We start from the raw sequence: 23,714 nt of genomic DNA on the forward strand, positions 1-23,714 counted from the left end.
AAATTGAAAATCTGAAGTCAAAACGAAATAAAAATAAAAACTAATGAAAACTGCAAAACTATTAAAACCCTGCTACTAACACTCAGGATCAGAGTTCAATTTCAGAATTTTTTTCTGGTTTCTAAAATGTTTTTGTTTTGGACAAATAGAAATTAACTGCAAATTTATAACACAGAGTAAGAAATAAGTTCATGTGTTTTCTTTTTTGCTTTAGTTTTTTTTAGGTTTTTTAACTTTAGCCCTACTTATCCTCAGCACTGTTCCACAATGAAACCATATATGCTAAGAACACAGTGACTGCACTCAAATAAAAAATTATGAAAACCTTGTTGACTTTTTTAGCCATTCTGGTCCAGTAGCCAGACTTCCTGTTGCTGCTGACCAAAGTCATTGTTTTCCTTGTCTCCTGCAGCTCATCTGACACTTTTTCCAGAGCAAAGGACACCTCTGTCAGTTTACTGCTGCTGCCCTGAAAGAGTGGTTTTGTAGAAAGGCAATCAACAAGATGTTAGGCCAATAAGGTTCATGATAGCCTTAACATTTGACACACTGGTTTGTTTCTACACTGATTTAATAAAAAATGTTTGCTTCCGATATACAGTTTAAGATACAGGATAATCTCTGCAATGCAAGCATCCCTTTCGGGAGCTTCTGAAATGCACCTACAAAAAGAAAAAAAATGTGCATTTTTCCCAACCTTTCGGGACAGAGACACAGATGGTGTTTCATGAGAAGATACCTCATCAACAGAGGCATGGTGACTGCGTCTCTTAATCTCTGGAAAAACGTTAGGCATAAAGATTAATGCAACACAACTAAAACTGCATGCAGATTTGTGGAATGTTTGCTATGATTAAGCTCACCTCTAAAACAGCTGTAGAAGTTGTGGCCGCCCTGGTTGTTCCCAGAGTTCTCCCCCAGGCTTTGGTCTCCATCTGTCTCATCTTCAACTGCAGAATCCTTTTCAATCAGATGCTTGACCAAAATTGCCTCCAGGAGGCTGAGCAGCATCAGAGCAAAAATTCCAATGCAGTAGACAGCTGAGGAGGACAGACAGTATTATTAAATTTGTGGACAAATAAGTATCGACTATATGTGCAGTCAAACACACTTCCTTACCTATAAGTGGAATACTGTCTGAAGAGCTCGGCAGAATCTCATTGAGAAGAAGCTGCATCACTGTGACAGCAAGCAAGACAGTGACCTTGAAGCCGAGTTTCTCACCCCCAGTGTCTGAGATCAGGAAGGAGGATAAGTCCAGAAGCAAGAAGAAGAGCACTGGCAGGATGAAATTGGCAACGTAGAGGACAGACCTCCTCTTCATGGTAATCTGTGATTTTGTTTCCCCAGGTGGTTAGGTACAATAGAAACAGATTTATACTCAAAGAAGTATTATGTGAATTTGTATTCAAATACTAAAGTGAAAGGAGTTTAGTGAGAAGTTTTGGGTGGTGTAAATGTGCCAAACCATGCAGTGTTATTAATGTTGTTTTGGGTGTCTGTAACACCACCACAGGTACAGTTGTGTTCAAAATAATAGCAGTCCAACATGACGAATCAGATCAATCAGTGTTTTTGATATGAATCATATTATTACATGGCAAATAATTTACCAGTAGGTGTAGTAGAGTCAGAGAAACCAACAGACTCAACATTCACAATATGAATGCACCTGAGTCTGTGTAATTGAATATTTAAGTAAAAGGGCCGTGTTCACAATAATAGCAGTGTGGTGTCCAACCAGTGAGGTCATTCATTATGTGAAGAAACAGGTGTCATTCATGTGGCCCTTATTTAAGGATGAAGCCAGCACATGTTGTACATGCAATATTCTCTGAAAACCTTAGAAAGATGGGTCGTGCCAAACATTGTTTAGAAGAACAGCATGCTTTAATCAAAATGTTGATTGGAGAGAGGAAAACATATAAAGAAATGCAGAAAATGATAGGCTGCTCAGCTGAAATGATCTCCAATGCTTTAAAATGGAAAGCCAAACCAGAGAGATGTGGAAGAAAACTTAAGACTACCATTCGAATGGATCGAACAATAGCCAGAACTCAGCCAGTGAGATCAGAGACGGTCTGAAGTTACCTGTGAGTACTGTGACAATTAGAGGACGCTTGTGTGAGGTTAATCTATCGGCAAGAAGCTCCCGCAAAGTTCCACTGTTAAAAAAACAGAAGAGCTGAAGAGGATGCAATTTGCCAAAGAACATATAACTGGCCTAAAGAGAAATAGAGAAACATTTTGTGGTGCTGATGAAAGGTTGTTCTTTTTGGATCCAAGGGCCGCAGACAGTTTGTCAGACGACCCCCAAACACTGAATTCAAGTCTCACTACACTCTGAAGACCGTGAAGCATGGTGGTGCAAGCATCATGGTGTCGGGCCTATTTATCTCATACCAGGGATCATTGACCAGTTTGCTTATATCAAAATACTTGAAGAGGTCATGCTACCTTATGCTGAAGACGAAATGCCCTTGAAACAGGTGTTTCAACAAGACAACAACCCCAAACACACCAGTAAGTGAGCAGCATCTTTGTTCCAGACCAACAAAATTAAGGTTATGTAGTGGCCAGCCCAATCCCCGGACCTTAATCCAATAGAAAACTTGTGGAGTTACATCAAAAATGCTGTTTCAGAGGCAAAACCTAGAAATGCAGAGGAATTGTGGAAGGTTGTCAAATCATCCTGGGCTGGCATACACGTTTACAGGTGCCAGAAGTTGATCGACTCCATGTAGCACAGATGTGAACCAGTTCTCAAAAACAGTGGTTATATAACTAAATATTAGTTTAGTGATACACAGGAATGCTAAATCTTAACATTTTTTCAGTTTATTGAGTAAATATTGAGTAAATATTGAAAATATTGAAAGTAAATACTGAAAAAATGCAGACAAGTAATTGAAATATTGATACTTTTTTCTTCATGTTTTGATGAAAATATATAATGTGCAGTGTTCCAAATGAAGGGAAATTAAAAAAAATATTATATGGATTTTTAACTTTACTCACATTTTAAAATACACTACTATGATTTTGAACACAACTGTATATAAGGCAGTGGCGTGCAGTGACCTTTGACAAATTATTGCTGCACTCTACATGGACTTCTTCACCATCATGCACTCCTTCCTGGCTGAAAAATTGCAAAAAAGTACTTCTATAGTTAAATAAATATCTGATATATTACCAAAAAATATTTGCTATTAGCTGTCAGTGACAAGTGGTGTAGGAATTCAAACCACTCCTTTAGGAAATAAACAACACTGTGAAAAATATCACTACAAATAAAACTGTTATTTAAAAACCAAGTATAAAGTATCAAAAGTAAAACCTGACTTATCTTCCATTAAAGCTGAATACAAGTCCTTTAAACCTCACATTAACAATGATAACTCGTTGCTATCAATGGTTAAAATCAGGGAGACCACCTGATTTTCAGATTATAGTGTACAATATACTGTGCATAAATGATCCTGTATTGTTTTAGTGAAACAGGATGGCTTTAAATGCACAGCCCAAGGATAGGGTGCATGTGAGAATGTTTGACAAATTAGATATCTTTTTATTTATTTATTGTATAGGACAATTTGTTTACCGTTTGTGGTTATTGTTTTTACACATACTTTTATTACTGATCCTACACACTCCTAAATATATACTGCAAATTATGATAACTTTAAATGATACGGCTGATAAATCTGATGAATAAAAATTATTTTAATTGAAGTACATCATAGCATATTGTCCACTGCAAACTTGGCAACTCAAAGATTGCCCTACAACTGAACTGGGCCAAACACAGCAGCATGGTTCAGCACATCCATCACCTGCTGTGGAAAAACGTGATCAGTGCTTGACCTGAAACCAGGTGGCTAGAGTAGATGGATAAAGGGAAAAGAACGAGTTTTCTTTTCTGTTTCTGTTTCCAGAAATACTTACAGTGTAAATGACCACAGTTTGATTGAATCCATAACCTTCAACAATTTCGTTGTTGACTGACATGTCGATGAACAGCCACTCATACTGCGTGTGCATCACCTTACGAGACAATTCTGTGACCGTTGAATTGTTAATAGAGCCGTTCCGCAAATATATTTCTTTATCTGAAATTGAATATAAAAAGAAATGTGATAAAGGACAAATAATATAAATGTGAGCAGACCAACAATATTGTTTTACATTTTTTGTAGTGCTCTTTCTTATTCTGGGGTAAGTGGGGTGTCTAAGATTCTGTTGTTCTAACTGTTGCTTTGGTAATGATGTTAGTGTGATGTTATTGAGAAAGTTTTCTATTTCCTTTAAATAATGTTCCTTATTACTGTTATATAATTCATAGTAAAATTGTCTAAAAGTGCTATTTATGATTTGAGAGCCTGTGATTTTTCCTGTCGAGTCTTTAAATGTTGTAAGAAAGATTTTTCATTGTTGCATTTAAGTTGACTTGCTAAGTATTTGCCGAACTTGTCATTGTGTTCATAGTGGTTATATTGTAGTCTCTGTAAGATAAATTGTCTTTTGTTTTTTTTTTTGGCATCTCTAAATTCTTTCAATGTTTGTTCTGTGGGATTAGTTGCATATAAATTGTGTAGTTGCTTTATTTTTTCTTCCACGGTATTTTCTAAATATTTTATTTATTATTATTTTTCCCCTTAGCACCGCTTTGGCTGGCGGAGGTTCACCTTCCAGCAGGACAACGACCCTAAACATAAAGCCAGGGCTACAATGGAATGGTTTAAAACAAAACATATCCATGTGTTACAATGGCCCAGTCAAAGTCCAGATCTAAATCCAATCGAGAATCTGTGGCAAGATCTGAAAACTGCTGTTCACAAACGCTGTCCATCTAATCTGACTGAGCTGGAGCTGTTTTGCAAAGAAGAATGGGCAAGAATTTCAGTCTGTATATGTGCAAAGCTGGTAGAGACATACCCTAAAATACTGGCAGCTGTAATTGCAGCAAAAGGTGGTTCTACAAAGTATTGACTCAGGGGGCTGAATAATTACGCACACCCCACTTTTCAGTTATTTTTTTGTAAAAAATGTTTGGAATCATGTATGATTTTCGTTCTACTTCTCACGTGTACACCACTTTGTATTGGTCTTTCACGTGGAATTCCAATCAAATTGATTCATATTTGTGGCTGTAATGTGACAAAATGTGGAAAAGTTCAAAGGGGCCGAATACTTTTGCAAGCCACTGTAATACATGTTTTGTTTGGGTTTCCACCGGCGCGGAATTACCAACAATAGAGAGGGCATAGCCTAACATATGAAACAGGAAAAGACCGCCATGTAATCCCTTTATTTCAACAAAGTAACTGTATTCTGAATACTACCCTTTTAAACGGAAACTGTAACGGAATACAGTTACTCATATTTTGTATTTTAAATACGTAACACTGGTACATGTATTCTGTTACTCCCCAACACTGCGCCCGCTCCCTTAGGTCCGCCAATCAGCAGCTCCTTAAGGTAACAAAAAATAAGTATAAATTTAGAGGTGACCATGGCTTTGATGTAACTGCTCCAAAGTTGTGGAATGAAATGCCCTTGCACGTTAGGCAGGCCTCTTCTGTTTCTGAGTTTAAAACTCTTTTTAAAACATAGTTATTTGCTGAAGCCTTTGGCACTCTTTAAGGGGTTGACTCAGCTTGTTTTATCAACTTGTTTTAACATGTTTTATTTTATTTTATTTTATTGTGTTTATGCTATTTGTATATGTACAGCACTTTGTGAACCCTGGCTTTATATTAAAGTGATTTATAAATAAAGCTGGTATGCTATGGTATGATTTGGGCTGAATGCCAGTTTTGGGTATGATGTGAGTTTGTTGAGCTGTTTATTGTTGGGTTGATAACTGTGTTAAAGTTTCCACCTATGATTATGGCAGATGTGGAGAAATCCTGTAATGATGTGAAGAAGTTATGATAGAATGTGTGGTTGGTCATCTGTGTTTGAGTCATAAATGCTTGTGATTGTTATGTTGGAGTTATTAATTGTTCCAGGGAAAATGTCTCACTTTTGAAGCAGATGCAATCTAACGAATCCAGACAGATCCACTCATTGATGATTACTTGTCCACTGTCTCGCAGTTCCACCTCAGACTAGTGATGGGATTTCCGGCTCTTTTTAGAGAACCGGCTCTTTCGGCTCGGCTCACTAAAAAGAGCCGGCTCTTCCGGCTCCGAACCGGCTCTTCAGGTTGTTTTGTTGCTTTAATTAATTTATTATTAACAATAATATAAAATTATGCACAAAAGGAATTACTAATGTAAAAAAAAGTGGTTTTATTTATATATGTTTTATATATAAATGTATACGGTGGCCTCTAGAGACAAAACACATACAAACTCCAAAAAGCACGTACAAACTCCAAAACACATTTCTAGCGTTAACTGAACTTCAAAACAGAGCTACTAGATCACTTAAATTACATGATTGAAAGCATATGTGTATTGTTTGTGTATTTATACACAAGCACTCATATATATACAAATAATTTTTTTAAAAAAAAGTTCATTTACCTGTTACTACCAAACACCAAATCCGGTCGTTGGTACTTGCTGGCTTGTGTAGCCTCTAGGTAACAAAAGCTCAACACTGGGCCTAGCATTCTGGAGCACTTCTGTTGTGTTTTGTATGTGTTTTGGAGTTTTTACACGTTTTGGAGTTTTTACGTGTTTTGGAGTTTGTACGTGTTTTGTCTCTAGGGGCCACCATAAATATACTTTTATTTATTCACTCCACATAAAATGTAATAAATAAATCATATAATACAAAAACCAACTAGTCACAGTTCAACTTTTAACTATTTAAATTTTCAGCTTTTTCCTTTTAAACAAATTTAAAATGAAACAACACAAAACGCTGCAAACCACAACACAATTAAATATAAATTAAAATATGAAAACAAAAAGAAGATGCACATTCTCTGTCATATGGGCCTGTATGAATAAACTTTCTGAATCCTTTATCATCCGCAACTGAAAATAGTTGTGGATGATTACTATACCTTTCTAATGTGACGTTGTTGTCCCTGGCTCTCTTTCTCTCCCTCCCGCTCTGTTCCTGTGCTACTGAGAGTGTAACTACCGCCCCTCCCCCCTCTGCCCAGCGCAAAGCACAAGGCTCGCGTGCGGAGTGAAGCGGAGAAAAAGTGCGAGAGAGAGGGTGAGAGAAGGAAAAAAAAAAACCCCACGGCTCGCGATAAGGAGCCGGCTCGCGTCGTTCACGTCAAAGATCCGACTCTAAGAGCCATTTCGTTCGTGACACATCACTACCTCAGACACTTAACCTGACTTTAAAGTTCTTATCCAAACTCAGTAAAAAACTGCAGATCAGCAGATCAAGTTAAAAGTTAAAATGTTATAAAACATGCTCATTCTGTTTAGTTGTTGTGTGGAATATTTATTAAATAGCAATGAAATCCCAGCATTTGTATAATGCCTATTTCAAACTTTATTGCTTACTTGCAACATCCAATCTTTCTAATGGGAGTTTTTAACAAGATAAAACTAATATTAAACAGAACTGGATCCAGCTTATGTGTACGGCTCTCTATAGCAGTTCCAGGGTTTCATGTGACTCTTTGGAAATTCCCAATTCCTTTTCACACAGTTGTCCAATTCTAACATCATCAAAATAAGATGTTGGCCCAAAATATGTGCAAATTTGGATGAAAATTAGTTTTTTGGCATTGGATAGCCTTCCTGAAATTATGCATGACATCATCGAAGCTCAACAGAAAATTAGAGCCCCTCCTTTTGGCCGGGCAGTATATATTAAGATGTCTAATGTTGTGCTTTTGAGACCATATAAAGGACATGTAAACAGAAACTGTTATGGACTCACCATCGTGAAAGATAGACCTGAAGGAGAGGTTGCAGCTCTGGGTGTCGAAAGGAAATTTGTAAACATGCATCTTGCAGGCGCTTAGCACCACCTGGTCATTCCTGAACTCAACCACACCATCGTGATATATGGTGAGATATGGACTTGGAGAGGCTTTATCTTTTTCTGTCCTGTATAAAAGAATAAGACTGTAATGAAAACAATGTATTATCATACTATGGAAAACAGGTTGCATCATGTTATAAATGACTGTTTATTATGTCTGCAGCTATATCTTATTTTACCTTAGTAAAACCTGCTAGTTAGTGATGTGCGATACCACTGATTTCCTTTCCGATCCAATACCAAGTAATATTCAGGGTGGTATCGACGATACTGATCCGATACCGATACTTTGTACAAAAACTTATTTTATTTATTGTATATCAAATTATAGCGTCATAATGATTACAGGACATCAGATTACTTGTTCTTATCACTAAATAATGCAGGGTTCATCATATAGAAATAAAAAAAAACTGAAGTTGTGCGCTATTTGAGCATGTTGCCTGCCTGCAGCACTAAAGGACTCTGTGAGAGACGTCTGTCTCGCCCTAGCAGCACCTGTCCCTCTCCTCCTCTTCAGTTCGCCTCAACATACGCTCGTCATATTCTGTGATATGATTTATTCTGAGGTGTTTGACAAGGTTAGTGATGTTGCCACAACCATACATGCCAAACCTCCCGATTTTTCCAGGAGAATCCCGAATTTCAGTGCCCCTCCCGAAAATCTCCCGCAGCCACCATTCTCCTGAATTTCTCCCGATTTTCCACCCGGATAACAAAATTTAACAACCATATCGCAGAATTCATAGCGCGGCCCAGCCAATTCCAGTTTCCAACAATGGCGGCAGCTACTTAGTTTTAATATTACTCTTATTTCTCTTTATGGGTCGCAAAAAACTTTTAACATATTTTCAGGTGAGAATGTAGCTGTGTAAACTTCAAATATCTGAGCCGACCGACGCATCGTTTTCAAACCCCCGCGGTCTTTCACTACTCGGGTTAAACATGATATATAAGTCACTTTGATAACTTAAAAATGTTATTGTTTGGCTTTTTCAGTGTTTTATTTGTTCGTGAGTAAATCGGTTTGGCTGAGATTAAAGTTATTAGATTAGATTAAATTAAATTTAACTTTATTAATCCCTCCTCAGGGTTCCTCCGGGGCTTTCACACAGCTGAATAAACGTCAAACAGAAAACTAATTAAACAAAGTGTGAGACGGTCGAGAGTTTACGCCAGCGCCCGGTTATATTTTAGATAGCAAGGAGCAGACGGAAGATTTCACTCCACCGAGGGAGCTCGTGACGTACTACCCGGCTTTCTTTAGACCGCGAAGGCCGGGTCCTCAGGTGGAAGCAGCCTCTGAATTTGGACACCCCCGCTGTTTCCGGGCTGTCCAATAATAATGGTGACATTTAATGTATTTTATCCGATAAATAAACACTGTAAAATGTATTTATCACCCCCCAACAGCCCTTTTGAATGTCTCCCTAATTCTGAGGTCTCAACGTTGGCAAGTATGGCCACAACACCTCACTTTTTTGCCACATGTATCGTAAACCACGTCTCAGCGGTTTGTGGAGGTAAAATACATCCGCACAATTACGCTCAGCCATTGTTGTGAGTGCGCACGCCAAGGGGCTGCAAGACATTTATACAGCCGTATTTCGCACATGACTATGAAAGGCGGAAGAGGAAGTAGTTCCTTTGAATGTAGACAGTCCGAATGTTATAGTTTCTTTCCACTGTGTTCCTGTTAATGATAAACTACAAATTTACCCTAAATTACTAAAATATCGATATTTTAATGTGAGAATCGATTCTAGAACATAAATGATTGGTATCGGAGGAATCGATATTTCAGGATCGATCCGCACATCACTACTACTAGTACTAGAGGTGGAGAGATACCATTGACTAGGCCAGTGGCTCCCAAACTTATTTTTTGCTAGGCCCCTCTTTATTTTACAAGAAAACCCCCCCCTTTCTGACACAAACACATCCTCCAACAAGTCTTTGGATCTATTGCAGTAGAGACAGATGTGTTATATTTTGTCATTGCGTTTGTATGCTGAATCGTCTTCCATTATATGATCCAATATGATTTAAAATCCAATCGTAATAGATTTTGTTGAAATATATATATATTTTTTTAAGTTCAAAAGAGGGGTGGATCCGTGGGTTTGGAGTGTGGTGTCAGAAGAGGCTGATGCACACAGCTATTCTCCATCACCTGGTCATACCTTTCCCATTTCGAAAGGATGCCGGGACCCGACAGGAGAGCTGCATGTGTTGTGCTGAGCTGGAAGCAGCAACTGGAAAGCTGCACTGGAAAGCCCTGTTGTTGAGCTTTGCTGAGGGCCACATGAAGTATGGAGGTCTGTAGCAATTTAATCTGCATAAAAGGTTGTGACGTCTGCGCACTACGTTCCTCAGCATCTGCTTGCCTCCCCTCCCTATGTGATTTTAGTTACATTCGTTCCTACTTTGTTATAATACAGTTGACTGGGGAATAATTAGTAGCAAGCAAGTTTAATTTGGACTTGTTGAACAAGTGGCATCCTATTATGGTACCATGGTGAAATTCACTGTGTTCATCAGAGCAGATTAGAAACAGTCTGCTTGTTTAGTTGCTTCATGTTTTTACACACATGGCCATGGAAGTCATTGGATCAACTGAGTTCAGTGATTTGGATGGGCAAATTAATACTTTTAACAATATAGTGTGTGAACTGCCTATTAAACCAATCCAACTTGTGAAAGGTGCTTCAAAACAGCTTGAGATGAATTGCCTATAAATTTAACAGACAGCTGATAATTGCTCAAATCCTCATTTTCACATTTTCTGTCACCCTATGGTTTTAACAGTAGCATATATTTATAAATATATGATTATAAAATGACTATATGTGAGTGTGAGTTTATGGGCATATTGTATATGTCAGACTTACATCTCTTCAATAGTTATATCTGGCATCCACAGATATGAAGTAGGAATTGTTATATATTTAATTCCACAGAAATCATCTGGTTTCCATTGAATGTACTCATTGTTCCAAGCCTACACTCAAGGGTACAAAAAGGCAAAGAGATGAGAAGAGATGATGAAAAACAAATAAAATAAATAATTGAAAAAAATAGTATAGTAATAGTAGTATAGAATTTTAACAATACAGGGAAAACCATATATACCTATGATATATTTAAGAGAAAACTCACCAAATCAACCCAAATGTAAGTAATTAAGGTCTGGTCAATTTCTCTCTGTAAATAAAGAATTTGAACATAGTGTTTATTGAGGCAGACACATGTCAAGCTCAACAGGCAGGTTAGCTAATGTTAACTCATATCAGCTAATGCCTCAGCAATTATCCTTTGCTGGTAAATAGACAGTTTCTGCTGAAGTGCAAGCTGTCTCCAAGCCAACTCCTCATGCAATATAATTATTGTTATTATTACTACTACTAATAATAATAATGATGATAATAATAATATAAAGACATGGACCAAAGACAGTTAACTACATATATCATGTCTGATTGGAAGTGATGGACAGTAGTGCTTAAAAGTTTTTCAAGATTTCTTCAGCAGAAGTAATCCAGTGATACCTGTCATGTATTAGCATGGAGTCATAACTCACAACCTATATCTCTGTACTGTGTGTCAAATAAATGTCTCAGAAAAAACTAAAACAAAAAATACCTAAGTAAAAATGAAACAGCACTGATGTAAGAAACTGTAAGTTACAAACAGGAAAACGGGTCGTGGCAAGAAACACAAGCCAGAGTAAGTAATAATAACAATAATAATAATGAGTTGTTCTTTTGTGGATGAGTGCTGTGACATTATATGTTTCATGAGCAAGAAAACATATCCACACACACACATACACACACACTTGCCAAAGAAAACATTAATTGTCATTAATAATAAAAGAATGCCCAAACAAATTACCATATCTAAGATGGCATAGAGTCTTATTAAAACAAACACTTCTGTATAATTGTTGTTGTTTATAATGGGCCGGCTCATAGTGTATTTAAATTCGTCTTTTTTCAGATTCAGGTGTTTGACAATATCCTGAAAATTACAGACTTTCTCCTCTTCATCTTCGTTATCTGAAATGATATCAAAATGCATTCTCCATTAGAGATTTATTTTAGGAAATAACAATAGACAACGTCTGTGCTTTCATTCCTGATTTTCAATTAAAAACAACAACAAAAAAAACACATGCTCACTGGATGCTTACATCCATCAAAGCTGATGTACATCCGCACTATTGCTCAATTGCTGAGAAGTGGCAGTAGGCACCAATTTAGAACCTTTTGATATGCACAGGACTTTTTGTTGACTAAGAGGCCATGTCTGCAAGGTTTATCTTATCAGTCAATATTAAAAATGGGACGTAGAATACATGTAACGTACTCTTTATAAAATTGTTTTATATTTCAGATCAATCACCTCAGGAAGGCATGATATACATTATGGCAGACCTCATAATTAGCAGAATATGGTGTAATATCATGTGCTTTTGTTCATCTGATGTTTTTGTTTAATTAACGTTAGAACCTGTTATGGACTATATGATTTTTCTTTTTTTGTTACGTTACACCTTAAAAATAAAAGATACAGCATCTACAACATCTTTCATTTCTAAGGTTTAATGTATCAGGTTTCCTTGTCACATGTTTGTATGTTAATACCATTTATTCCTTTGTTAAAAAATACATTTTATAAACTCAGGGACGTAGACATGACAATGGAAAAGCAGTAAACGTTTCATATACATACTGTTTTTGCATATCCATGTTGATTTTAGCCAAATTTAACTGAAATCCACCGAATAAGCTTTGAGAGAATAAATAAATAATACCTCCAGTAATTGTCCCATTGCTTTTTTGCTTATCAGCATCTGGTAGCTCTACATTGGAGACGTATCCACCTGACATGAAAGAACATAAAAGAAGTTCAAGTTATACATATGTACAAAATTAGGCGCATAAGTGTTGGTTATAATTATAGATAAACTGAAAGAACACGTGATGAGAAAAACAGAAACCTAAAAAACAATCTATTAAATAGATTTTCAGCTTACAATTAAAATAAATAAGTGACTCCGCCAAATGGAAAGGCTCAAACAACCAAACCAAACTGATTTCAAGATTTGGAAACAGACCTGGGAATTTTAATAAACAGCAACCGCTGGACATATATAAACAAAAACATATTATAGTGTCCTGAGGAATCACTAACGAAAGAACTCATACAGAAAGACACATACTGTACTTGAGATGTCACTTCAACCCTTACACAGCCACAAGCTGATGCCATTTATTTCACATTTGGACATCTTGTGACACTGTGCTTCAAAGGAGGATCATCAAAACTGCAAAAAAATTCACTCGTGGTGCAACATTTCCTTTCCAAAACAAAACAAAACATAGGTCATAAGAGAAACTGTGTGCTGTGGGCAGTAGTAAAACTATGCCAGCTAACAGATACAGTAAACATAATTCCCTTTAATTCAACAACAAACACAATGTTCCATGAGCATGAGGATACATTACATCTAGCCGCTTTCAATACACCACAATATGTTTAATAATTCAAAATGGCTCATTAAATATACTTTTACATAGAGCTCATTTTGCACATACCAACTACAAAATATAAGTATGACAGTTCCAAATACCTTCATACATTGCACATTAACCACACGACTTGCTTTTGCCATCTTTCAACTACCATATTTTTCTAATGCACTGTTTTTGTTTAACTGCAATTTAATCACCCCTACTTGTTGCAAAAGCATGGTGTCTACTTCAGCTGTTCCTCAACTGACCCAGTCCCAGCATCCAGACCTCTTGCAACACCTGTTTCCCTTCTCATTTCTGCTCTCTACTTCCCATATTTCTCTCCACAGTGGCTTCCCTCTGCATGCAACACCTTGCTGTATTTAGATCAGCTTTACTTTTGGCTGGCAGATACCAACCAAAGTCCTGTCTTTAAGTCCAAGCGTCCTATTTCCTTTGACCAATCCAGTTGATTAGTACTGCGTTGCTAATACAAATAAACAGTTGTCTAGGTTTTTATAGTCAGTATGTCTGTCCGTCTGTCTGTTTGTTTTGTGCCATAGTGTCTGCAAACTGTTTCATCCGGAAAGATTTAGTTGTTTTATTCAATATTATTCAGCAAGATAGATAAACTAGATCAAATCTATATTACAACTGTTAAATATTTTTGACTGGTTCAGTTAGTAAATATAAAATTTCATACCAATTTAAACAACTGAAGTCCTTCAATTCAGATTTCCAAAAGAGTAAATACATAAAATCTTGTCTGAATTCTGTTAATGAAGGCAAAATTAAAAAACAAACAAACATTGGCGTAAAACAAAAAAAGCATTTAATTGCACTTTACATTCTATGGAAGCCCGTTTCCACCACTAAAAAAAAAAAATCCATAACTCGAAATTTCGAGAAAAGTAACTTGAAATTTTGACTTATTAATTCAAAATTTTGAGAAAAGTAACTCGAAATTTTGTATTAACACTGCAAATCAGTAATCTACGTGAATTGTGTCATTTCCTTTTTACCCGGATGCTGAAGCCCTCAGTTACAAATGCTACAGCTAAGCTACCAGTATTACAGCCAGTCATGAATGCACAAATTGCTGAGTATTTTCAGTGTGACCTTCACAAATGATGAAATGATGAAATCCTTGTGTTATTAGCTGAATCACATAGTGTTACTATCAGCAAACATACTATTGAAAACACCAATTTGTTGCTATACATTGGTAGCTGACGATCTGGTTTTGAGTGCACATTCCTCTACGCCATATCCTTCCGGCTAACAAGAAAATTACGTCATTCACATAGATTACTGATTGGCGGAGCTAACTTGAAATTTCGAGTTAATAAGTCGAAATAACTACACCAGGAGCAAGCAAGACTGGGTGTCAGATTTATATTGTTGGATTGTCATTTATGCTTAGAAAAATATACTTATATATGCTTAGAGATATATAATCGATTGCATATTGATAGGATGTCTGATCCTTAGTAGTCTGCAAAGACTCTGTGTGCATTCCAGAGCACTCTGGCATACACACACATCCTAGAGAGAGGTCGTACCTTCTCTTTCTGATTTATGGTATGGGAGGACACCTACTCTGTATCTGTTTAAGTATAAGAGCCTTTTGCGTAGGTGATCCGCTGGACTCCTAACACCAGCTTTGGGGAGTCAATCACAGGGTCATATCTTGACCCACACACAAACACACACACACACACGCACACACACACACACACGGGTACTCTTTGTTCACGTGTATGCCTGTGTAAGATGTCATATGTTAATGAACCTGTGAATATTCATGTAACCTCAATAAAGAGCAGTGCTGCGGGGGAGCTGACTGAGAGTGACCGCGGTTCGAGCAGCAGGAACAGCACTCGTCTCGTTTATCTCCCTCATGCACGAGATCACACAAAGAGTTCTGCCTGGTGTCCAATGCTTTTGCCATTGTAGTAGAATTATCTTGGCTGTTCCAGCAACAGGTTTGTGCCAAACATAAACCTAACACTGGGGCAACAGAAAGAGTCACTCATGAAGGATGTTTCCACACTGTGGAATTGGATATGGTTTCTCGTCTACTAAAGAAGCAAGAGGCTGTTTTTGCTGCTTTAGTCAAACAAAAGCACAAGCCAATCATTATAACTCCATCACAGCTGGTAAAACTCAAAAAGCTGATGACTTTCATGCAGCCATTCAGGTAATTAAAACTATTTTTTTAACTTACTGTTACTTTTTCTTCAAAAAGCTCTATAGTTGGCAGTTATTGTGTAGATTAATAATTACTTTTTTGAACTGTCTACTACAGGTTAGTGACTGAGCTTCTTGGAGGTGAGACATATGTATCATGTTGAGTGTTTTTACCTGCTTTCTGCCACCTGCATGACACCATGGAGGTCTCTGATGATGACTCACACTACATGGTGAAATTTAAGACTGCCTTCCCTGTCCCAATGTTAGCTACACTCAACCATCAGTGGCTCAAGACCCACAAGAGCCACTGTACTTGACCCACGTTTTAAGGATTTAAAGTGTCTTGCAAGGGGAGCACGAGGAGAGATTTGGACCAGCCTTGAGGCCCTGCTGCAGGAACATTGTAAAGATGCCACCACAAAGTAGCCAGCAAAGACAAAGAGCCTCCTCCTCTCTTCATTGTCTTCAGACTCTGACTTAGATGAGGAAGCCCTGTGTAACAGGGCCCTGAGTTTGTACAGAGCAGAATCAACTATCAGCGAGACAGACTGCCCACCGCAGTGGTAGTCCAGTCGAGCATCCACAGGTGTCTGTCCTGGCCCGCAAGTGTTTGATTAGTCCTGCTGTTTATGTCCCACGCGAGAGACTGTTCTCACTTGCAGGTCACATAGTAACAAAAAGGAGAGCTGCCCTGAGCTCTGAAAATGTTAACAGGCTAGTTTGCCTAAGTAACTGGCTGAGAGAGATGGACAGTAAACAAGCAAGGGGGTATTATGAGTCCAATGGGTTTGTTATGTTTTGTACTAAATTCTTCCATAATCACACTGTTTCAGCCTAGCCTAGCCTTATTATTATTATTTAAAGACAATACCATTTTGAAAATGTACTTACAGTACTTAAAATAGCACTTTATTTTTAAGTCTGCCTAGTTTGGGACAGGGATATTATTTTTCTTTCCCTGTTTTGAATTGAAATGCAGTTTAAATGCAGCTTAAATGTAGAAATTAAAAGAGCTTGAGTTTCAAATATTCATGTTCATGTCTATTATTTAATTCTACTGCCCACTAAAACCCTTTTAAATGAAAAAAACATTTGCACTTTGTGGCAGATTTTCTTCTGTGATTAAATGCGATTAATCGAGATTAATTAATTAGATTATTTTTTTGAGTCCCAACCCTAATATTTATATATTTGTATATAAATAAAATGCTGAAATTACTAACTGAATTAAAATATAATAATGCTTGCTTACCCGTGATTATGAGCAGAAAGAAGAAACCAGCGATCATTGTTGCTTACAGAGATCTGTATGCACCCTTGTCCTCTGTGGGTTCTTAAGATGCTTCTTGCTCCATTTAAGTCAATGCCTCAAGAGGGTGGGGCAAATGTAAAAACGGATTGTCCAAAGAATCTAGCAAACAGCAGCAGAGGGTGGGCAGGGATACAAAGGTTGACACTTCACTGGGAACCAGACAGGAATACTTTCTCTCTCCTTCTTTGTCCATTTGTTGCAGCAATACAGCAGAAGACAAGAATTCACAAGACAAAATTAGTCCTATGCAAATTGTTTATTATATCTATCAGATTCACATAACTCATTACAAGAAACTTTCAGTATAATCAATGACTTCTCCAAAATCTCAAAAGCCCCTTTAACATACAAAGCAGTACGTTGTGCTCTGAAACCTATTCTTTTCTATTGCTTGCTCCATCCTTAACCAGTTACCAAATGAACCAATCATAGTGCGACGGAAATGCAAACATGCCGGCGAGGAGTACTCATGCATGTCGCGGTAAAGGTTCGACTGGGTGAGCATTTTACCACTTTTACCACTGTGCAGTATTACTTCACCGCAACCAATAGAGACAATGTCTAAAGTCATGCCAAGTTCACAATGCACAAAAACATGAAGAAAAGCTGATTCTGTATGTATCAGAGTTTAGAGTTCAGATGAGAAAGAAATAAAATGACAATGACAGACGCTGCAGCGAAAGATACATTTGGGGCCATTTGCTCCAGCCAGCAGTCAGGGCAGTGCATCTTGCTTTTTAAGTGAAATACCCTTAAATACACAATAAACTGGAATAAATCAACCATAGTGTCACTCACTGAGGATGCAATCTCCAGGCCAGGACCCTGCTCTCCTTCTTCACATTGGCAACAATAAATATTTAAGCATAAATATTCCCCCAGAGTTTAATCTCAGTTACATAACCTCTTAAAAAAAAGACCCTAACCCTAAAACCCTACCCCGGCCATATAATCTATTCTCAGTACTCCTAGTTACACCAACATAAAACTGGTTTAAATAAATTCATTAACTACAAAATTCTACTGGGAAAAGCAAAAAACCCCAAACTGCCATATCAGCACTACAGAACAAATCACATAGTGAATGGAGTTGAAGCACCAAACTTTTAATACTAATCAACCATATTTAATGATGAATATTAAAGGACAATTATAAAAACTCACAGATACAGATAGAACTTAATCAACAGAAAAATATTTCAATTTACTAAGATGCTCTTTTTGTACCCAGTGTGACTGAACTGTTGCCAGAAAGTGTTCCCCCAGCTTTTTTTCTTTTGAGTACGACTCTTCCAGTCTTTTGTTGCACCTTTCCGACTTTTTAGACACGTTGCTGCCGTCATACTCAAAATTAGGTAATGCTTTTTTATAAAATTTGTATTTTTTCTGTTTAGATATTTGAAGAGTTCCATTTTCTATTGTGCATAAAAGGAGTTTTCTTTATGAAATTAAGAAATCATTGCATTCTGTTGTTCAGATTTTATACAGCATCCCAATTATCTTATAATTGGTTTTCGATACTGATGGAAAATCATCAGTATTGATGGAACAGTCCCTAAGGAACTGCCATGTACAGAACTTTAAAATGGATCAGTTCAGACATTTTCTGGCTCCACTTAGCTCACTGTGGACAACTTTCCATAAGAACAAAATAATCTTTTTTTATTTTCTTTATTTTTTGCTTTTGCTTTGCTCCTGCTGACCTGATTTAATAATATCTTCTGAAAGGAAAGTCTAAATGTGGCACTATGGTAAATATAAAGACATCAAAAATCACTGATCAATGGCCATGAGTACCATTCACGGAGAGTTGGGGAATAGCTGCAATCACATTATAAGATGACCATTGATCAGTGGTCTTTGATCGATGAGCTTTGATCAGTGGTTGCTGATCAATGGTCATGAGAATTTGCATAATTAAAATTAAGGAACTGACCTCCCAGCACATTGTTCCTTCAGTGGGCTGGTTTCAGCCATTATGCAAATATACTGTTTATAAGATTGGGGAAACCTGCAGTCAGCTGAGACTGAAGAAGTCACTTGGATGAGTGATGAAACATTACTCCCACTGAAAACGCTACATCCAGATGAATTCAATCAGCTTTTGGCGATTTACTTACCGTATTTTCCGCACCATAAGGCGCACCGTATTATAAGGCGCACTGTTGAAGACTGGGTCTGTTTTCATACGTAAGGCGCACTGTATTATAAGGCGCATTAAGACAAACAAAAAAGTCAGATAACTCGACCTTTATTAAGCTCATTCACAGTAACTCTTAACACTGTTAAGCTGTAACACGTTAAATATTGAAAAATACACTTACTTTTTCCAGTACATTCAACTTCCACAATTCCATCAAATTCTTCACCTTCCGTGTCTGAGTTACGGTAAACAGCTGCGCAATTTCGGCATCAACCATGCCCGGATCCCTCTCACACCGGACTAAAAGGTGTTTAAAGTGCATTCAACAAAATAAAACAATCAGATGAGTTAAACTTTAACCAACTCATTCACAGCTGTAAAACATTAAATATTGAACAGTACACTTACGTTTTCAGTTCATTCAACTTCCATAAATCCACCAAACAACCTATGGTGAAGCGGATGGCACAACACAGAAGAGCTACCTCGTCAGGCCAGGACTCCGCAGTTTATTTACACCTACAGGCCAGTGGACACTCTATCAATGATGAGGATGTACACATCCTGGACACGGAGGGACATTGGTTTGGGTGCCAAGTCAAGGAGGCCATTTACGTGAAAAGGGAAAGACCATCTCTGAATCGAGGAGGGGGCCTAAGGGTACATCTTAGGACAATCTACGTGACCTATCAGTCACGTAGATTGCTGTATGTAAACATATATTGCTGAGACAGCACTATGAGACAAAACATCAGGATAAGCTGAAAAACCTAAATGCGCAGCAGAAAATACAGATGCGTAGAAGAGCTAAAGAAGAATCTGACATTTCAGCAGACGTTTTTCACCAGAGCAAAATCACAAAGTGAAGCTGTTGTGAAAGCAAGTTTCATTTTGGCAGAGCAGAGAGCCAAACCTTGGAACACCTCCTGTTATCCTGCTATAGAACGGTAGAGATTAGACAGGAAATGGCTAAAGTGGGCTTTGATATTGACAAAAATATAAAAGCTATTAAGTATGGACTGTTTAAGGAAAAATGTATGATAATAAAAGTCGTCTTTTTTGGCTGATCATGTGCATTATCAACCCCCACATTTGGAAAACAAGAGCCAAGGTGGTCATAGAACAAAAGATGATCGGCAGTGTGGCTGTTTGCAAGAATATTTTTGCAGATTTGAGAAGGAGGAAAACTCTAGAACAGAAGAATAATAGTCCTTTACCTTGGGATCTTTTAAAGATATGATTAATTTTAAAAAGGCTTGAGTATGGTTTTGGTGTTATTAATTGGTATTTATCTGTGTTCTTTTAAATTTACACATGTATTGGCATGTATTTTTGAAGTAAATATTGTGTGTTGTTTTTTGATATGTATTGCCATGAATTTGGAAAAAATAGAGAGAGCCAAATCAGCCCAGTCATTTACCAAGTGAGAGTTTCTAAATAGCTGCATGATGAAGCTGTGCGACGTCTTGTCTCCAGACAAAACGCAGATTTTGGCAAAAGTGAGCCTGAGCAGAAATACGATTGCTGTTTTGTGAGATGGCCACTGACTTAAGAACACAGTTGTGTGAAAGAAGCAAAGACTTTATTGCATACTCTCTTGCTGTGGATGAAAGTACAGACATTATGGACCTTGCACAGCTGGCCATCTTCATCCGTGGAGTGGACTCCAATTTGTTCGTTACAGAGGAAATATTGGACATTAAATAGACGCACGGGACAGCAAAAGTAAAATACATTTTTGAAAAAGTATGTCAAAGTGTAGCGACATGAAACTGCTCTGGGACAAACTTGTTGGAGTTATAACAGATGGAGCACCGGCAATGTGCGGTGAAAAAAGTGGACTACTTGGCAGGATGCGAGTAACTGGTGAGTTAACAGCATATCACTGCATCATGCACAAGGAAACGCTGTGTGGTAAATTCCTAAAAATGGAGCATATAATGAGTAACGTAACGCAAAACATAAATTTTATCCAAGCTAAAGGTTTAAATGACCGTCAATTTCACTCTTTCATGCAGGAAATAGATTCAGAGTCCTTATCATACAGAGGTCCGTTGGCTGAGTTGGGGAAAAGTTCTTTATAGAGTTTTTGAGCTCAGCAAAGAAACCTGTCAGTTCATGGACATGGCATGTATGATGTGGGAAGACATTTCAAGTGAAGCTGCTCCTATGGGAGTCACAAATGCACCACTGCAACTTGCCTCACTTTTCCCGTTGCTAAGTAATGTTGAACCAAGTCGGCGCAACAGTGTTCCCAAATGCGCACTTTTCTGATAAACTGAGCGCACTGCGCACTGAGTTCGCACGGCGCTTTGGTGACTTTAAAGCAAAAAAGACTATTTTGAACTGCTTCGCAACCCATTTACAGTTGACGTTGAAACTGCACCTGTGCAGATTCAGATGGAGCTGGTTGAGCTGCAGTGTAATGGGACACTCAAGGCGAAGGGCCTGCACAGTTCATTCGTTCCATACCTGAAGCAATGCCCCAGCTCCGTCTACATGCGACTCGAACCTTGTGTATGTTTGGTAGCACACATATGTGTGTGAGAAGTTGTTTTCCGTGATGAAGATTAACACAACAGCACACAGGAGTTGTCTCACTGATGAACACCTGCAGTCCGTCCTGAGAATCTCTACAACACAAGACCTCACACCAAACTTAAAAGAACTTGTTGCCAAAAAATATGCCAAGCATCCAGCTCTGAAAAAATGGCATAAGAGCAAAGAAAACTGAATCTTATGATTTGTTGTTCTTTTAACTTTTGCCGAAAAGCAGAAATTTTATTTATATTTCCAGTTTTTGTTTTTTGCATCATGTTCATATTTTGAATTCATATAATTTTGACAGGAGATACTCTTATGAAGAGCAAAATATTTTAAGTTTATTTTATTTTTTAGAAAATGGCATAATAGCAACAAAATCTCATTGTTTTGATTTGTTGTTACTTTACCGTTTACTTAAAAGCACAATTTTCATTTATTTTTACTGGGGGTTTTGGCAGCATGTTCATATTTCTAACTTGCAAAAATCTGACAGGATATATTTTTATGGAGAGCAAAATATTTAAAGTCAAAGTTAAAGTTTAATTTTTCTAAGTTTATTTATTCTGGAATAATATTTTTGTCTGTTTTTATTCATATTTATGTTTAAAAAACGTTGTTTTAGCGTGTTCAATAAATGTTCATCTTGTTTGGCCCGCGACTTAAAGTGTGCCTTGAGTTTCGGCCCCCTGTGCAATAGAGTTTGACACCCTTGATTTAAGCCGGCTGAATTACTGCAGGGGATGATGGAAATTCTGTGATGCAGTGGCTACTTAAATAAGAATTATTATTAATATTATTATTAGTAGTAGTAGAGGTAGTAGTAGAATTTCAAAAGTAATACATCAGATAACAAGCTCAAGCAACAAACAGACATTCATGTCTTACATTTTTCTAAGAGGATAACAGAACTTCCAGTAACCATCCAAACAACTGTTGAAGAGCATTTATGATACATTAAAATGTAAAAGTATTTGAATTCACAATAACCACTCAAGACTGATGTTCATGCTGTGTGTTTGAGATATTTATGTAAAGCGACTTGAAAACAGGAGTAATTGCAGTATATAGATGTTCATAATGTATCTGGGAAATCATTTCCTCACTGGCTCGGGTAAAATCAGGATGTGGGTAAATGCTTTTACATGTTTGCATCTTTATTTTCAGCATACTGAGATGTAATAAGTGGTGTGAGAGAGACCACAGCAAGTGCTCCATCAGTAGAGGGAGTGAGGCCGTGTTTGGAAAAGGTGAGAAAGTTTATTGACAGTGATTTCTTTTTGTTGTTGTCTACTGTCTGTCGATCTGTTCAGATCTCTTGTAAGTCGCATGTATGTTCTCCTCACTTCTTAAATCACTTTCCATGTTTGTTCCTAGATTTCTGTTCTGGATTTTGTTTGGATTTGCTTGGTCCCACTAGTGCTGTCCTGACAGACTTTGTTACCGGGTCAAAGGTAAGTGTTTTCCAAATTGCCTTTGTTGTACCACTTGTGATATTTTCAGTTTTGCCAGACAATTAATCTTCACCTCAGTTATCTAAGTACCATCTACACTCTGCCATCTACCTGTTAGTGCTGATATTTGTTGTACCTCACAAGTATGTTTGAAAATGTGCACAATTCTGCCTTGATATTTAGCCATTTATTGACCATCATCAGAGCAAAGATCCCAATGAGGTAGACCGCTGAAGGTAGCAGGATGATCACTATTGTGGACAAATTACCATTTATTAAGACAATATGAAGTATTCAGTGAATGCAAGACTTGTTGTGCTTCTTTACCTATAAGTGGGATCCTGTTTGATGTTGCAGGCAGAATTTCATTAAGGATGAGCTGTAACACTGTGACGGCAAGCAGAACAGTGACCTTGAAGCTGAGCTTCTCACCCCCGCTGTCTGAGATCAGGAAGGATACCAAGTCCAAAGACAAACAGAAGAGGACAGACAGCAAGAAGTTGACAACATAGACGAGCGATCGCCTCTTCATGGTGATCTGTAAAAATCTGGATTTAGTTCAAATCGCTGACAAGCTCAAACACAACTTA

General features: G+C 37.5%; 1 protein-coding gene across 1 annotated transcript; it reads right to left on the reverse strand.

Moving 5' to 3' along the window:
* Positions 1–251: 251 nt before the first annotated feature.
* Positions 252–23,656, reverse strand: LOC134633467 (5-hydroxytryptamine receptor 3A-like). Its single transcript, XM_065471622.1, has 11 exons — positions 23,537–23,656; positions 10,857–10,966; positions 7,861–8,030; positions 7,467–7,492; positions 7,242–7,256; positions 3,949–4,047; positions 1,120–1,330; positions 864–1,040; positions 698–777; positions 326–469; positions 252–257 (listed from the first exon to the last, which is right to left on the reverse strand). The coding sequence occupies exons 1-11, from the start codon at positions 23,654–23,656 to the stop codon at positions 252–254; spliced, it is 1,158 nt and encodes a 385-aa protein (XP_065327694.1).
* Between the last annotated feature and the right edge of the window lie 58 nt (positions 23,657–23,714).

This window comes from Pelmatolapia mariae, linkage group LG8 (genome assembly GCF_036321145.2).
Source record: "Pelmatolapia mariae isolate MD_Pm_ZW linkage group LG8, Pm_UMD_F_2, whole genome shotgun sequence".
Classification (NCBI taxonomy): domain Eukaryota; kingdom Metazoa; phylum Chordata; class Actinopteri; order Cichliformes; family Cichlidae; genus Pelmatolapia; species Pelmatolapia mariae.

Coding starts and splice junctions, on each gene's coding strand:
- LOC134633467 (XM_065471622.1), bottom strand. CDS start 23,656: ATGAAGAGGCGATCGCTCGTCTATGTTGTCAACTTCTTGCTGTCTGTC. Junction 10,967..23,536: donor GTGAGAAGCTCAGCTTCAAG/GTCACTGTTCTG, acceptor CCTTGAGTGTAG/GCTTGGAACAATGAGTACAT. Junction 8,031..10,856: donor GATATAACTATTGAAGAGAT/GTAAGTCTGACA, acceptor TCTTTTATACAG/GACAGAAAAAGATAAAGCCT.